Genomic DNA, 16,743 nt, shown 5'->3' with positions numbered 1-16,743 from the left:
AGGGAGGTTTTTTAATATTTAATGCTGTATTGTTTTTAACACTCGATTGGGAGCCACCCAGAGTGGCTGGGGAAACTCAGCCAGATGGGCGGGGTATAAATAATAAATTATTATTATTATTATTATTATTATTATTATTATTATTATTATTATTATTAGCTATCTATCTTTTAGAGTTGCGGGGGTGGCGTGGATTATAGGTTATTCATATCCTGCCATTTCCCCAAGCAGGGATTCATGGCAGCTTCGAACATTTGAAAACAACATTACAAAAGAAAGAAAGAAAGAAAGAAAGAAAGAAAGAAAGAAAGAAAGAAAGAAAGAACCCTAGTTAAAAATAATAGTTAAAATACTGTACATCAAAAGACTTTTCGAACCAGCAATTAAAATGCAGCCTGCCATGTCAGCAGCCAGCCCAGTGATCAGCGTTAGTTTCCAAAGGCCTGTTTGATTTTAACAGCTTGCTGCTTTTTCCCTTGCAGTGGTGCAGAGGCAAGACAAGCTGTCCCGGTAAAAAACCTGTTCCAAAGCAGCTCTTTAAAAAGTACACCTGGGGCTGCTGGGATTTGTAGTCCAGCAACATCTAGAGGGCACCAGCTACATCTGACAAAAGGTGATCCAGTCTCCAGTTCAATGAGTTCCAGCTCCCCTGTGACTTACTGCTACCCCAGTAACGGATTGTGCAAACTGGGTCCTCTGCCAAGCGTGTCTGGGAAAGCTCTCTGGATCTTTGTGGACTTCGGAGGAGCCGTTGCCCCAGAGCAGGCAGCGTTTTTTGAACCCAGGCCCACTCAGATCCACAAATAGCAGCACCACCCTCCCTTGGACGTCTGTTCTCTCTTAGCAGCTTTGTGCGCGTGCTTTGGAAAGTTCACAGAGCATCCTTGCTTCCTGCCTCTGCCAACTGCTTGAGAATAATAGTGCTGAAAATGTGTTTCAATTTGCAGTGCAGTGCTTGATTACTTAGGCAGCTTGCAGGCAAGGACTGTATGGACTGATGTAGGGTTTTTTTGGGGGGAGGGGGCAGTCTGGATGATGCCCTGAGCCCCTTCCAGTTCTTGGAGTCCTGTACCCAGGGAGGGTTAGAATCTAACAGAGAAGACTGCTGAACAAGTCAGACAAGGAATAGGTAAGAGGACAACCTTAGCTGGTCGCTTAAATGTCCTCATCAGCATTCCAAAAGAATGAGTGAGATTGCGCCCAGTAAAATTGCAAAAATGTAGAGGACCAGCTCAAATGTTTGCTGGAAATGTAAAGGGAAAGAGGGTACCTTTTATCATATGTGGTGGACATGTGGGGAGGTAAAAGCTTTCTGGGAAATGATATATAACTTTTGTTTAAAATACAGAGGCTTTTTTGTTAGGTATTACAGGCGTGGAACTACCAAAAAATAAAATAAAAGACTATTTATGTATGCAACGACAGCAGCAAGGATGCTCCTAGCCCAGAGATGGAAAGAAGAAAAAGCATCGGCCAGAGAAGAGTGACAGACCAAACTGATGGAATATGCAGAAATGGCAAGACTGACGGGTAAGGTCAGAAACCAGGAAGACCAAGTATAAAAGACTGAAATAATTTTTTAACATATTTGAGAGACCACTGTAAACAGCTGAAATCTTTGGCAGGCATACAAGGACACTTGTAAAGTAGCATGAACTTTGGAAACCATGATTGTATAATGGATAAAAAGGTAAAGGGACCCCTGACCATTAGGTCCAGTCGTGGCCAACTCTGGGGTTGAGGCACTCATCTCGCTTTATTGGCCAAGGGAGCCGGCGTACAGCTTCTGGGTCATGTGGCCAGCATGATTAAGCCGCTTCTGGCGAACTAGAGCAGCGCACGGAAACGCCATTTACCTTTCCACCAGAGCGGTACCTATTTATCTACTTGCACTTTGACGTGCTTTCGAACTGCTAGGTTGGCAGGAGCTGGGACCGAACAACAGGAGGTCACCCCGTTGTGGGGATTCGAACCGCCGACCTTCTGATCAGCAAGTCCTAGGCTCTGTGGTTTAACCCACAGCGCCACACGCGTCCCTTTGTATAATGGATAAATTACATTAAAAGATGCAGGAACAAAATATAGAAATGGAACCCATGGAGGGAAGGAAGGTCTGAAGATTTGAAAGAACCACTTTTTTAATTTTTGGAAATGTTATGTTTGTTGTATTTAACTTTTATGGTAAACGATAGATAGATAGATGATAGATAGATAGATTAGATTAGATAGATAGATGATAGATAGATAGATAGATAGATAGATAGATAGATAGATAGATAGATGATAGATGATATAGATAGATGATAGATGATAGATAGATAGATAGATAGATGATAGATAGATAGATAGATAGATAGATGATAGATAGATAGATAGATAGATTGATAGATAGATATAGATAGAGATATAGATAGAGATAGAGATAGAGATAGAGATAGAGATAGAGATAGAGATAGAGATAGATATAGATATAGATATAGATATAGATATAGATATAGATATAGATATAGAATGAGTGAGATTGCAAGAGCTGCAACTAAGTGATGATTCCCTCCAGGCTATTGGGTGGCCCTTTTCTCCACCCCCCTCACCTAGCTGCTAGGGAGGAGAACCACAGCCAGTGCGGTGAATGTGAGCTAGAAAATCAGGCTGGAAGCTGGATACACAGAGACCTGCTTGCTCTGTGCTGGATCCAAAACTGTGACTGAAGGAGAAGCAAGACATGTTGGGGTGTTGACGCTGTGAGCCACTCCGTCCTATGCTCAGGTTGTAGAGATGTGTAAATAAAACCATGTATCCTAAAGACACCACAATCTCCACTGACCCTCATTCCAAGCAAGCCGAGCCCTGAGTAAGCACCAGAAACCTTTGGAGTGGAGTCTCTCGCTGCTTGGAGATTTTTGGGAACAAACTAAGAAAGTACACCACAGTCCATCACCGTCATCATAAATAGTAAACTTTTTATTACTCATCCAAACATTACGACAGAGTGAGAGGTTTCTTCTGCAAGAGTTTCATTCCAACAGAACAGTTCAATAACAAAATAGATTTGAACGTAAACAAGAATCCCCTCAAAACAAATTTTGAATAAATGAAAACAAAAGGAAACCACGACAAAATGTTGTGCTGTATCCTCGCTGCCTAAAATGGGGTGGGATGATGGCAAACTGAGCAGTTGTAGTTCATTGGGAGGTCATGAGCAGCAAACCTGCTTTCACAAAAAGATGGGAATTATTTTTTGCAAAATGGAAAGTGACTAAATAAGGAAATGCACTGGAAAGTCTGGGATGATGCTAGTTTTGACACAATGTCATCTAACCTCTCTACAAACAAATCAGAGTAAATAGGCCGCCCAATAAATAGCAGTCATCATCTAATCTCCCTGCAGACAAATCAGGTTGAATGCTCAATAAACAAATCATCTAAAAGCACCCCAGGCCTACACCAACCTGCCCTGTCCTGGACCACAACTCTCATCAGCTCCAGACTTCACTGCCATGCTGATATTCTCCATTAAGCTGTACAGGTGTGCACACAGTGGTTTCAAAATAAATATAAACGATGGGCACAGCAATGAGGAAAGGAGGGCAAGATGGAACATCAGAACCTTGCTTGCCGTATCAGGCTAGCTACCCAGGAGAATCTTGATGTGCAGAATGCAGCTATGCTTGCTCTCTTAAAAAATACTGGCTCATTGGGCAAGGCCACATCCTCGGCACAAGGAGGCCAGAAGTTGGGTGATTGGGTGGGGACTGGAGGTTTATGTCATAAGAGAAGGTGGAGCCCAGTCAGAGGCGCAGTCGGGGAACAACTGATGGGAGGAGCCATTGGGCGGAATTTGAAACAGACCAGTCTTCTGGGCTGGTTAGGGATTGAATCTGGTTAGGTTATTTGTCTTGGCAAAATATTGGCTGGTTGGCAACAGTGGCGTAGCGTGGGGGTGCAGGGGGGGCCAGCCGCACCGGGCGCAACATCTGGGGGTTAGGGGCGCAAATCCACGGGTTAGGGGGTGCAAATCCACGGGTTAGGGGGCGCAAATTACTTGCCTTGCCCCGGGTGCTGACAACCCACGCTACGCCACTGGTTGGCAACCCTATAACTGGCTGGCTGGCAACTCAGCACAACCAGAATCCAAATACTGTAACTACTTTGGGTAGGTACACTCAATGGGACTTTGGACTCTCCTCCCAATCCCAGCCAGCTTTGAAGAGCAGATCCCTGTGATGTTTCACCGTCATGCTTTAGAAATGTCCATCCGTTCCAAAGTCATTTGCCCAAGCAGGATGGCATGTCTGTAGTTTGAGAAGCATCCTGTAAAGGCTAAGAACTTGCAGTGTGGCTGTTTGGATCGTGACCATAAGAGGTTCATATTCAACATCTATTTTTAATAATAATAATAATAATAATAGCAAATTTGGTGGTCAGGACTACTCTTATGTCTTCTTCCTAAAGCCAGTGGTTTAACCAAACTTATACGATAAACAAGGACATAATGGTAAACATTTTAGTTTTCTTTCCGGTGATAAAAAGAAGGGAAAAAATCTCCCCCCCCACACACACACATATTACAGAGTACTGGAAATTTGCCTCCTTGCTATTTAGCTCTTCTCCATCCCTCTTTTTAAAAGGGGAATTATATAGCATGCAACCGAGAGCAGGCGCCTTCTGCGTGGCTTTCAGCATGCATTGCAGATAACATTTAAAACAACATAGCAAAGCCTCCAGCTACCTCTGAGCACTTAAGTCAAAGAGAAAGTGCTTTGGGTGGGTGGCAAGCGCCCACGGTCCAATCCAGCAGAGTTCTTGCACTGAACTGGCATGAGATCCATTTGAGCTCTATTTCCTAATCAGCCTAATCATTTCTCCAACCCCTGCAGAGCCTCCAAAAAGGTTTGCCTTCACACAAATGCCGTAATTGCTCTTTCGAACCCTGCCACTGCAGAGTGATTAATGTACGCCAGCCTCTCCTGAGCAAAAGCCACAGCCTCTGACTCGCAAGACCCACCCTTTAACTCCAGAGACACGGTGTCTGCTTTTGCTGCTGTTCAGCGGTGAAGCAAATGGTGCTCTGCACATGCTCCAAAGCACCTTCCTCGTCCTTTTTTCCCACAACGCCGTTCCTGATCTGCAGCACCAGACCCTGGTAACACCGTGTGGGAGGTGTGCATCGCTCCTGTTTCCAAGATGCAAGATCACAGAATCACAAAGGGACCCCAAGCGGTTATCTAGTCCAACCCCTAGCAAAGCAGGAACCAGATCTAAAGAACCCCTAGTAGATGGGCCATCCAACCTTTGTTTCGTACTTGCAAGAGACGGCTACTCTCAGAGACTGTGGTAAACATTTATAGCTGTCCATAACTCTAGGTCCAAGGTGTGCAAGCTTTCCGCACCATCCTTCTGTGGTCATTTCGCCCAATGTTCATTAGGAATGGATGCACATCCAACTGAGCGGCCGTCACCAGAGCTCCTCTCCCAAAATTCCCTAGTTCCTCTCTTTCTTCCCAGCTCCCTGCAACCAAAGCTCATTCAGTCCTTCTCCTCCCAAGGACAGCTGACATGCTGCGTACGAGTCCCCGGATGCCCACTGCCTTTTTGGTGGCACTCCTGGAGTCCCGTACCAGGTCCAGGAGTTCGTGGAAGACCACCAGGGCACCATGGTAGGTCTCAGCGGCAGAGATCTCGAAGAAGCCTGCGTCGGTGGAGAGGGCCAGAAGGCGGCCTTCCTCGCTGGAGACGGTTCTCAGGTGCTGCAAGTCCCGCTTGTTCCCCACCAGGATAACGGGGACCTTTTCGGCGCCTCCTCTCTTCTTCAGCTGCTTGATCCTCTGGAGCTGCTGGCGGGCAAAATGGAAGCTGGCGCGGTCGCTGATGCTGTAGACGATGACGAAGCCGTCGGCCCAGCGGAGCTGCTTCTCGTTCAGGCAACCCTGGAGCTTGGCCATCTGCACAAATTTGAACGAGGGCCGGAGTTAGCGAGGCACTTTTATTTACTCCTACGTGGGGCTACCTTTGAAGGTGACTTGGGAAATGCAATTAATCCAGAATGCAGCAGCTAGACTGGGGACTGGGAGTGGCCGCCAAGACCATATAACACCAGTCCTGAAAGACCTATATTGGCTCCCAGTACGTTTCTGACCACAATTCAAAGTGTTGATGCTGACCGTTAAAGCCCTAAATGGCCTCGGTCCTGTATACCTGAAGGAGCGTCTCCACCCCTGTCATTCAACCCAGATACTGAAGTCCAGCACCAAGGGCCGTCTGGCAGCTCCCTCACTGTGAGAAGCGAGGTTACAGGGTTCTCTTGGTAGTGGCACCTGCCCTGTGGAATGCCCTCCCATCAAATGTCAAGGCAATAAGCAACTATCTTGCTTTTAAAAGACATCTGAAGGCAGCCCTGTTTAGGGAAGTTTTTAATGTCTGATGCTGTATTGTTTTTAATATTCAGTTGGAAGCCACCCAGAGTGGCTGGGGAAACCCAGCCAGATGGGCGGGGTATAAATAATAAACTATTATTATTATTATTATTATTATTATTATTATTATTATTATTATTATTATTATTATTCCTCCAAGGAATTAAAAGGTGATATACATCATCCCCCCTCTCCCCTGTGAAGTACCTCAGGCTGGTTGGGCCAAGGCCACCTAGTGAACTTCATAACTGAGTGAGGATTTGAACTCTGGTCTCCCAGTTCCTAGTTTGATGCTTTAACTGCTACACCACCCTGGCACTAGCCTCTAATGCTCCTTCAGGAAATCGACTTTCAGAAATCTGATTATTAAATTAATTATTCAGGCCTCTGAAAGAACTTTCTCTCCCTCCTTGCCCGTCATGTATATCTCTGACTAAAGGCACAACATCATTTCAGAGGCCCATCTCTCAGCAGTAATAATCCTCCTACGGAACCTATCAATTTACATATTGTTATTTATTTACAGTATTACATTTATATACCCCCAGCTTTCCTCCAGGGAGCTCGAGGCAGCGAATATGCTTCTCCACCTCCCCATTTTATCTCTACAACAACCCTGTGTGGCAGGCTGACAGCAAGTGATTGGCCCAAGGTCACGCCCTGTGAGCTTCATGGCTGAGGGGGGGATTTGAACCCTGGTCTCCCAGCTCCTCGTCCAGCACCCTAACCGCGGCATCACCGCTGGCAGGCCAGCTTCAGCCAGGCATTCGCCTGTTGTGGAAACTGCCTTGGTGAATTGTGTGTGGTGATGTCTTACCTGGGGGCAGACGGAGTCCCAGATGCTGAAGCAGGCTTCCTGGCCAGCCATTATCACTTTGTGGGTGTAAATTGATTCTGGAAGGGAAGAGAGGTGAGGAGAAAATGTGTTAATAACAGCGCAGGCCGCAGGCTACATTAACTGGTCTTATTTCTGGTCTGTTGGCCATAATAAATTGAGGGTGGGTGTGCCTTAACTCTGTAGCCATGCCTTCAAGGGCAGATTGTATGGATTGTATAGGGCATGGGTAGGCAAACTAAGGCCCAGGGGCCAGATCCGGCCCAATCACCTTTTGCTTGTTTTTACATGAGTAGAATGAGTAGTATTTAAAATGCATCTCTGGGTTATTTGTGGGGCATAGGAATTCGTTCATTTACCCCCAAAAAATATAGTCCGGCCCCTCCACAAGGTCTGAGGGACAGTGGAACGGCCCCCTGCTGAAAAAGTTTGCTGACCCCTGGTATAGGGCATGTAAAAGGTAATGGTGAAGGGACCCCTGACCGTTAAGTCCAGTCGCGGACGACAGGTTGCGGCCAGCATGACTAAACCGCTTCTGGCGAACCAGAACCCCTGGTCTCTCTCAGGTCCTAGTCTAACACTCTAACTACGACACCACACTGACTTGCAGGTGCGGGAGCCCCTCCCCTATCCAGATTAGGACCATATTGTGGTATCTCCAATGTCAGTCCTATTCAGAGAATAGCACGAGGTCAAGGGAGGGAGGGAAGGAAGGAAGGAAGGAAGGAAGGTGAACGGGTGACCAGGAGGGGAGGAAAAGGAAGACAAAAAGGATTCTATTTATTTATTTTTCAAGATTTATATACTGTTTGATGATCGCAATGAAACCCCAGAGAGCTTTACAAAAAGAATCAATAGCTTTATTATTTCTGCAGATCACTTTGAGCTTTTATTACAACCAAGCGGGAGGGGACCAGAGAAGGATGATCTCAAAGGTCACTTACCAATATCTCCATATTCGCCAATAAACCTCCGAGTCAGAAACCGAACCGTCAAAGCTAGAATGTGGGGAGAAGCAGCAATATTAGGATGGCATCACTGATCCGGCTGCTACAGACAATAAGTCTTTATTTACTGGTTGGTTTCATTATTGCATTCATAGTTCACTTTTCCCTCAAAGGAGCTGGAGGTGGTTCACACAGTTCTGTCCCTCCTCATTTAATCCCTCACAACAACATCCCTGTGAGGGAGGTTAGGCTAAGAGGCAGGGACAGGCCCAAGGTGAAGTGGGATTCATAACAAGAATGGTTTGATTTTGGTCAGACTAGAAGTGACAGAAGTGACATCACCACATCCCAGGTGAGGATTCATCCCAGATCCATCGCAATTACAGAGACAGACAGACAGACAGACAGATGTGGGGGATCTTCCTTTGCCATCTATTTCCCCAGAGCCCCATTCTGACATGACCTTTCCCCCCACTTCCAATACTCTGCAGCTCCGTGAAGGGGGAAAGCAATGAGAATGGGCGCAGGAGACAGGTTGTGAGTTAAGAGATGGGTTTAGCCATGGGTCCGTCCTTGCGGTCCTCCTGACACGACACCCAGCTGCTTCTGAAGTGATCATGGCCCACTTGACTCAGAATGTAGGCATTTCACCCACGTTGCAGAATCCTATAAATTGTAAACTTGGAAGGGACCCCTAAAGGCCATTTAGCCCAACCCCCCTGCAATGCAGGAGTCACAGGTGCAGAACCTCTGGCAGTTGGCCCTCCAATCTCTGCTCAGAAACCTCCACTGAAGGAGAGCCCACCACTTTCGGAGGGTGTCCCTTCCACAGGGCTTGGCCTCTGCCCAAAGTACTCCTACAGAAGCCTTCACCAACCTGGTGCTCTCCAGAGGTTGTGGACACCTGCCAGCCTTACAGCTGTGCTAAAGCCGCAGACAGCCCTCACCTTCCCCCTTCTCTCCCCGGCAGACTACATTTAGATTGCAACGGGGACTATGTTTTCAAATCGGACCTGTAAAGTGGCTTTACATTGATGGTATTTTATAAAAAGCTGACAAACAGCAGCGACAAAGTCATCCTTTGCAGTGTTCAATGCGCTGTTCCTCCTGGCAGCGAGGTCGATCTTATTGTCCCCTGCTTGGAAACCAAGGGGCTTGCTTTGATATTCAATTCCCCGTTTCCTATCCTAGCTCACAGCATAGTTGTGACATGACTAAGAGACGAGTGAGAGGCAATATGAGAGAGCCTCCTTCAAATACCTGAAGGGCTGCCCCATGGAAGATGGAGCAAGCTTGGGGTTTTTTGCTGCTCCAGAGGGTGGGGCCCAAACCAATGGATTCAAATGACAAGGAAGGACATCCCAACTCAACATTAGCAAAAGCTTTCTGAGGGTAAGAGCTGTTCGATGGTGGAACACACTACAGTGGTACCTTGGGTTACAGACCCTTCAGGTTACGGACTCCGCTAACCCAGAAATAGTACCTCGGGTTAAGAACTTTGCTTCAGGACAAGAACAGAAATTGGGCAGTGGCAGCGGGAGGCCCCATTAGCTAAAGTGATGCTTCAGGTTAAGAACAGTTTCAGGTTAAGAACGGACCTCCAGAACGAATTAAGTACTTAACCCAAGGTACCACTGTATCTCCGAAAGTACTGGACTCTCCTTCAAAGAGAAGTTGGACGGCCAGGGATTATTTAGCCGTGATTCCTCCATTGGATTTGATGACCCTTGGGGTCTCTTCCAACTCTACAGTTCCATGACACCAGCTCCTTTATCCTCAGCAAAGATGGACCTTTGCAGCATAAGCAAGCAGGCAGCCAAAGTCCTGCCCCAATGTGCTTACAAGCATGTGGACCATTTAGCCGACCAGATCCAAGCCACCTCCTTAGCTTGAGGCCTGTTTAAAACTGACAGCCAAATTGTGGAAGCTGCCCCATACTGAGCCAGAGCATTGTTCTAGCTAGGTCAGCCTTGTCCTCACCTTGTGTGGCCACCTTTGCCTGCCCCCTGCCAGATGTCCCAGGCCATGCTTGCTGGGGTGATGGGAATTGCAGCTCATCAACATCTGGAGGGCTGAAGATTCCTCACCATCCTCCGTTCCAATGCCCTCCAGATGTTCTGGACTACAACTCCCATCAGCCCCAGCCAGCATGGCCCAGTGATCAGAGCCGATGGGACTAACCCCCAGCGACTCTGTGGGGTCATTCCCAGCCCTGCTTGGAGATGGGAGAGGGAACGAACCTGGAATCCCTTTGCATGCAAAGCCAGCACTTGCGGGTCACTCACCTGACTTTCCCACCTTCCCAGCTCCAATGACGAGGATGTTGGCTTCCAGTTTGGGCAGGCTCCCTTCGGATATCTTCCCGGCCTGCTGGAAAGCCATCCTCAGCTTGACCAACATTTGGAGTTTTAATCCCCTGGAGGAGAGAGCGAGCAGAGAGCTCAAAGGGCGCAGCCGGCAGGGTGTTCTAAAGGAGCCTCTTGGCAAAGTGCTTTCCTTCCTTTGCCTCTGCTTCGCTCTCCCTCCTTCTCTCCTGCTGGTATTTTATATAGCGGAGAGGAGGGGCGGCTGCTTGAGTGGCAGGGACAGCCAGGAACAGCTCTGCACTGTGCGTTCTGTGTTCAACGGAGCCTGAATATTGCAAACAGGTCATTGAGATATTGCACGCAGGTTATTTTTGACAGAGTCTTTGTTTTTTAGCAGATCGTCTGTGGAAAAAGAAACTCTAGCTGAAATGGAGGGGGGAACACAGGCTGGTGTACATGGTCCCCCCCCACCCCGTCATTTAACCTGCACAACGACCCTGTGAGGCGGATTAGGCTGAGAGTGAACTACTGGCCCAAGGTCACCCAGGGAGCTTCACTGTTGAGTGAGGCAGGGATTTGAATACTGGTCTCCCAGTTCCTAGTCTGACACTCTTAACCAGTATGTCACACTGACCATTGTGCAGAGACTGCAAGAAAAAAAATTGTATGGATAAGCAGCACCCTTCCTACAATAAGCACCCAGCGGGAGAGCAGAACACCTGGAAGGAATGCCTGGGTGCTGACAATGCCTTTGGCTGCCCTAAAGTATGTGCCAAGCAGAGACTGAGCTTTCGAGTCTCTGTGGAACAAATGTCAGTCTATGAGAAAGAAGCAATTCAGGGCTTTGGGGAGAAAATTGCAAAGGGCATCATAAGAGGAATTTTTTAAAAGACGTCAGCAGCGGGCAGAAGCAATGCAAGGAAGCTAAATAGATTGTTTTAACTTAGTTGCAATATTGTTGTTTCTTTCTTTGTTTGTTGCTATTTCCATATAATTTTTTATGGAAGTTTTAAAATTGTAAGAAAAGAAAAGAAAAGAAAATGAAAAAATTTCCAGAAGATAATTAAGAAAGTGATGGGGGGGGGGGATACTGGAAGAGAGCTATTATGCAGCACTGATGCATAAATATTGTGCTTTAACAAATACTTCTGCATATCTGGAAAAGAAGATACTGCAATTTTATTTTATTTGAAATGTTCATAAGGGGATTTATGAAAACTTGAAAATGTCAGAACGATTAAACAGAACAAATCTGGCTTTCATAATAATAATAATAATAATAATAATAATAATAATACAGCTAGAGCAGCAAAAGAGCCTTGTTCAGATTTTAATTACCGTAGTTTTCTAAGTACACTTCCAGACTTGGCTGGACCAGGTAGCACCACTCTGCAGCTACTGCCTTGCTCCCCTGCGACACCCCCCCCTACATTAATGGGGAAAGAGGCCGTGGCAAACCCACATTTGGACAAGCCCAGTGTGGACAAGCCCATATTCTGCCTTCCCAATAAGGCACTTCCTTGTTTCCAAGCTCTGAGAAGAGACTAAGGAGAGGTGCTGCCACCTTGTGACCAGAAAATTAAAAAATAAATCCCATAAAGACTAGAGTCACTTCCAGGCAATCTTTTTATTGTTCATCTTGATTTGTTTGAATCAGATTTGCAAGGAGGTTTGATGACACTGGTTATCTCCAATTTCCCAGGCTGAACATATCCAGCTCCCTCAGCCGTTCCTCAGAAGGCTTGGTTTCCAGACCCTTGATCATCTTGATCACCTTCCTCTGCGCACCTTCCAGCTTGTCACTAAAGTGGTACCTCGGGTTAAGTACTTAATTCGTTCCAGAGGTCCATACTTAACCTGAAACTGTTCTTAACCTGAAGCACCACTTTAGGTAATGGGGCCTCCCGCTGCTGCCGTGCCGCTGGAGCACGATTTCTGTTCTCATCCTTAAGCAAAGTTCTTAACCTGAAGCACTATTTCTGGGTTAGCAGAGTCTGTAACCTGAAGCGTATGTAACCTGAGGTACCACTGTATCCTTTTTAAACTCTGGCGCCCAGAATGGGACACAGTACTCCAGATGTGGTCTAAGCAAGGCAGAATAGAGGATTACTAATAATAATAATAATAATAAATTTTATTTATATCCCGCCCTCCCCAGCCGAAGCCGGGCTCAGGGCGGCTAACAACACCAAAATAGTGCGACATTATAAAAACATTATAAAAATTAATTAAAATCAAGATTGATGGCAGCCATAAAGTTTTGTAAAGGTTGCCAGAGGAGGGAGTCAGGCTGCGCCCTAACCAAAGGCCTGGCGGAACAGCTCTGTCTTGCAGGCCCTACGGAAAGATGTCAAGTCCTGCAGGGCCCTTGTCTCTTGTGACAGAGCATTCCACCAGGTTGGAGCCACAGCCGAAAAGGCCCTGGCTCTAGTTGAGGCCAGCCTAACCTCTCTGTGGCCTGGGACCTTCAAGGTGTTTTTGTTTGAAGACCGTAGGTTCCTCTGTGGGGCATACCAGGAGAGGCGGTCCCGTAGGTACGAGGGTCCTAGGCCGTATAGGGCTTTGAAGGTTAAAACCAGCACCTTAAACCTGATCCTGTACTCCACCGGGAGCCAGTGCAGCTGGTATAGCACCGGATGAATGTGATCTCGCAGCGAAGACCCCGTAAGACTATTACTTCCTTTGACCTGGACACTATACTTCTGTTGATGTAGCCTATACTTCTGTTGATGAATGAGCTTTTTTGCTGCTGTAAGGTAAAAAAAAAAAAGTAAAAGTAAAGGACCCCTGGGTGATTAAGTCCAGTCAAAGGAAACTATGGGGAGTGGTGCTCATCTCACTTTCAGGCCGAGGGAGCCGGCGTTCGTCCACAGCTTTCTGGGTCATGTGACCAGCATGACTAAACTGCTTCTGGCGCAATGGAAACACCCTGACGGAAACCAGAGTGAACGGAAACACCATTTACCTTCCTGCCGCAGCGGTACCTATTTATTGATTTGCACTGGTGTGCTTTTTAACTGCTAGGTTGACAGGAGCTGAGACAGAGCAATAGGAGCTCAACCCATTTTGTGGATTCGAACCACCGACCATCCAATCAGCAAGCCCAAGAGGCTCAGCGGTTTAGACCACAGCGCCACCCACTGTGGCGGGTGCATCACACTGTTGACTCATGTTAGGTGAGGCTGAGAGACAGGGACTGGCTTTCAAGGTTGCCTGCTGTGAAGGTTTCATGATGGCCAAGTGGGGTCATGAACCCTCTTCTCCCAGGTACTAGGACACTGGCACTCTAACCACTAAAGGGGCAGGGAGGACAAATGAGGATTTGTCTCCCTCTGGTAGGATCATCTCAACCTCCCAGATAACAATGCAATGCTGCAAAAGCAGGTTGCCTCTGGAGCTTTCCCGCTTCCGCAGTCAGTGGTTGGCAGGCTTCTCCTTGTTTTCCCTTGGCTTGTTTCCACAGACTTCCTGAAACCCATGCTTGCTTCCTTGCTCATTGTGAAATGTTCTTATCGATTTCCTCCATTGTTCAGGAGCTGATTAAAAACGTTGATTGTCGGGTTGCCAGCTGACCCAAGGAAGAATGTGTGGCCCTCACAGCCTTGGGAGGTTGCAAAGAAATAAATAAATTCCATAACATGAACCCATGTGGTCGGTGCACAGTAGAGCAGAGTTGGGGAATTCTTTGCAGCCCCAGAACCACATTTCGTCAGGGACAACTTTCTGGGGAGTGGCGGGGTGGGGACTGTGTGTCAGGAGTGGGTGTGGCCAAAGGCAGGAAGTGGGTGGAGCAACAGAGATGACTTTGTTCAGTAGATTTATCCCTCTCCATCCGCCATCCAAGCAAGCAATAAGCAAACTCTCTCTCTCTCTCACTCACTCACTCACTCTGTGTGTGTGAGACAGACAGACAGACAGACAGACAGAGACAAGCATGACAGGGATAACCACCTAAAATGTAGGGGAATACATTTACAGTGGTACCTCGGGTTACAGACGCTTCAGGTTACAGACTCCGCTAACCCAGAAATAGTACCTCGGGTTAAGAACTTTGCTTCAGGATGAGAAAAGAAATTGCACGGTGGTGGCTTGGCGGCAGTGGGAGGCCCCATTAGCTAAAGTGGTACCTCAGGTTAAGAACAGTTTCAGGTTAAGAACGGACCTCCAGAACGAATTAAGTTCTTAACCCGAGGTGCCACTATATTGGGACCAGCCAAAATGTCATTAAAACAATTCTTTCTTTGGGTCTGCAGGGGTTCAACCATCCACAGGAGCCAAACTAAACTCAGCACTACTTGCTTATTTCATTTGTATATCACCATTTCCCCCAAGGAGCTCAAGGTAACATACATAGTTCTCCTCCACACCCCCGCCGCCCCACAACAATCCTGTGAGGTAGTTTAGGTTGAGGGACAGTGACTGCCCCCCCAGTCACCCAGTGAGCTTCATGGCTGACTGGGATTCAAACCCTGGTCTTCTAAGTCCTGGTCCAACACAGTTACACCACACTGGCTCTGTTTTTATCCAGGGTGAAATGGCTACCTCAGGTGGCAGTTGATGCGGAAGATGGTGGGGTGCAGGGTGGCAGCCTGTCCTGAGCCCCTTAGCACTTGGGAGTGGGGGATGCTATCCCATCATCAGCGTTGAAGTTAGACCCATCTGCCAGTCCAGGAGGCTTCTGAGCATGGCATGAGGGTGGGAGGGTGCCAGTTTGTTCTCTCCTCACGTAGCAAAGATGTCTTGTGCCAGCCCTGCAAGGGATCTTGGCTCCACATTGAATACCTTTATCAATGTACACTCCCACGGTACATTTATCAGTGACTTCAATTCAGGATCCAGAAAAATGTCTGGTATTGGAAGCACCCTGAGGCCAGAAGGTGTCTCTTGCTAAAGAAGCTTTGGGAAAGCGCCTCCCTGCCCTGGGGGCTAAATTCTTCTTTGGATTTTATTTTATTTATTTTCTGAGAGGGGCAGAGATTTGAGGGAATAGTTTTGGTGAAATTAATTTGAAGGAAAAGGCCAACTCTTTCCTCTTGGTGTGGAGGCTAGCCTCAAGTGAAGAGATTTCCTCCATGTGGACTAGTCTCCTGAGGTGTCCTGAGGAGTCACCCACTCCTCAAGAACCTGGCCTCAGGACTTTGCGCTGAGTACCACCCCTTTCGACACACAATACAAGCAAGTGTCACTCCTTCATTTACAATCATACAGATGTTTGGGCCTCGGTTGCACGCTGATAGCAAAGGAGTGGCTTCCAGGAGGGTTGCCAGCTGACCCACAAAGCAACAGCTTTGCCTGCTCCTCTGCATTTCATAGGACTTTGACCTGCAGAAATCAATGGGTGGGGCACCACCCTGGACTGAGATGAGCAATGCCGCTAGCTCATGCCTGTAGATTGTGCAGCTGTTAGCGGCACAGCTGCAGAAGCCGGTTGAGAATTTGGCAATCCGAGCTGCCCTGTTTGGCACAAATGACTTCTGTCAGGAAACGAAACAGCCTAGGCAGAGTCTTTGTGAGGAACAAAAAGCAGTGCATACCAGGGGTTTGTTCCCAAGGAGATGTTGGGTGCCTATGGGATGGTCTGACACCCCCCACCAGACTCCAGCAGCAATCAAGGCACACAGAGGCTGCAGGGTCACCAGATTAGGAGTCAGACCAAATCTCCAGCTGACCAAGAGCCACTAAATTCAAGACTGGCTGGCAGGAGCACCTTGGACCTGTTCACACAACCTCAGGTCCCAGGGAACAAATACCAGAACTCTTGCAGGTGTCTTTTCCTAGGCAGGAGAAACTGGGTGCCTGTCAACACACCTCAACAGTCACACACTACTCACAACAGCATAAGAAGAGGTTGCTGGATCAGGCCTTTGACCCATATATTCCATCCCCCTGTTCTCATCCAACCTGATGCCCCCATGGGAAACACGCAAGCGATGGGAACCTGACCACAAGAGCCCTCTCCCCTCATCATCCGGCCTGGTGAAGAGTTCTGGAGAATTCTGTTATTATTATTTTCCTTATACATACTTTTACAATACAATACAATACATCACATAGATATTTTTAGCTCTGCCAAGCTTGCGACTTCCCTCTGTCCCTTCAGCAAGTATCCCTTCTTTTCTTATATCGCGTATTCTATTTTTTAACCTTATATCTGTCATACATTGTAAGAGCTATTTCAATCCTGCCAGTGTTTTTAAAGTTTTACAGCTATCCTTTATATACACCATAAATTTATTCCAATT

The 16,743-nt window shown here is 47.2% G+C and overlaps 1 protein-coding gene across 1 annotated transcript; it reads right to left on the bottom strand.

Moving 5' to 3' along the window:
• Positions 1-3,987: 3,987 nt before the first annotated feature.
• On the bottom strand, positions 3,988-10,726 carry LOC309358917 (ras-related and estrogen-regulated growth inhibitor-like protein). The gene is made up of 4 exons (XM_081892181.1): positions 10,481-10,726; positions 8,193-8,246; positions 7,231-7,307; positions 3,988-5,942 (listed from the first exon to the last, which is right to left on the bottom strand). Exons 1-4 carry the CDS (start codon positions 10,593-10,595, stop codon positions 5,523-5,525), a joined length of 666 nt encoding a protein of 221 aa, XP_081748307.1. The 5' UTR covers positions 10,596-10,726; the 3' UTR covers positions 3,988-5,522.
• Positions 10,727-16,743: the final 6,017 nt, after the last annotated feature.

Source organism: Podarcis melisellensis (assembly GCF_964234715.1).
Source record: "Podarcis melisellensis genome assembly, chromosome: 16".
NCBI lineage: Eukaryota > Metazoa > Chordata > Lepidosauria > Squamata > Lacertidae > Podarcis > Podarcis melisellensis.
Note: the sequence above shows the minus strand (reverse complement) of the source record. Positions and strands in the feature narration are given on the sequence as shown.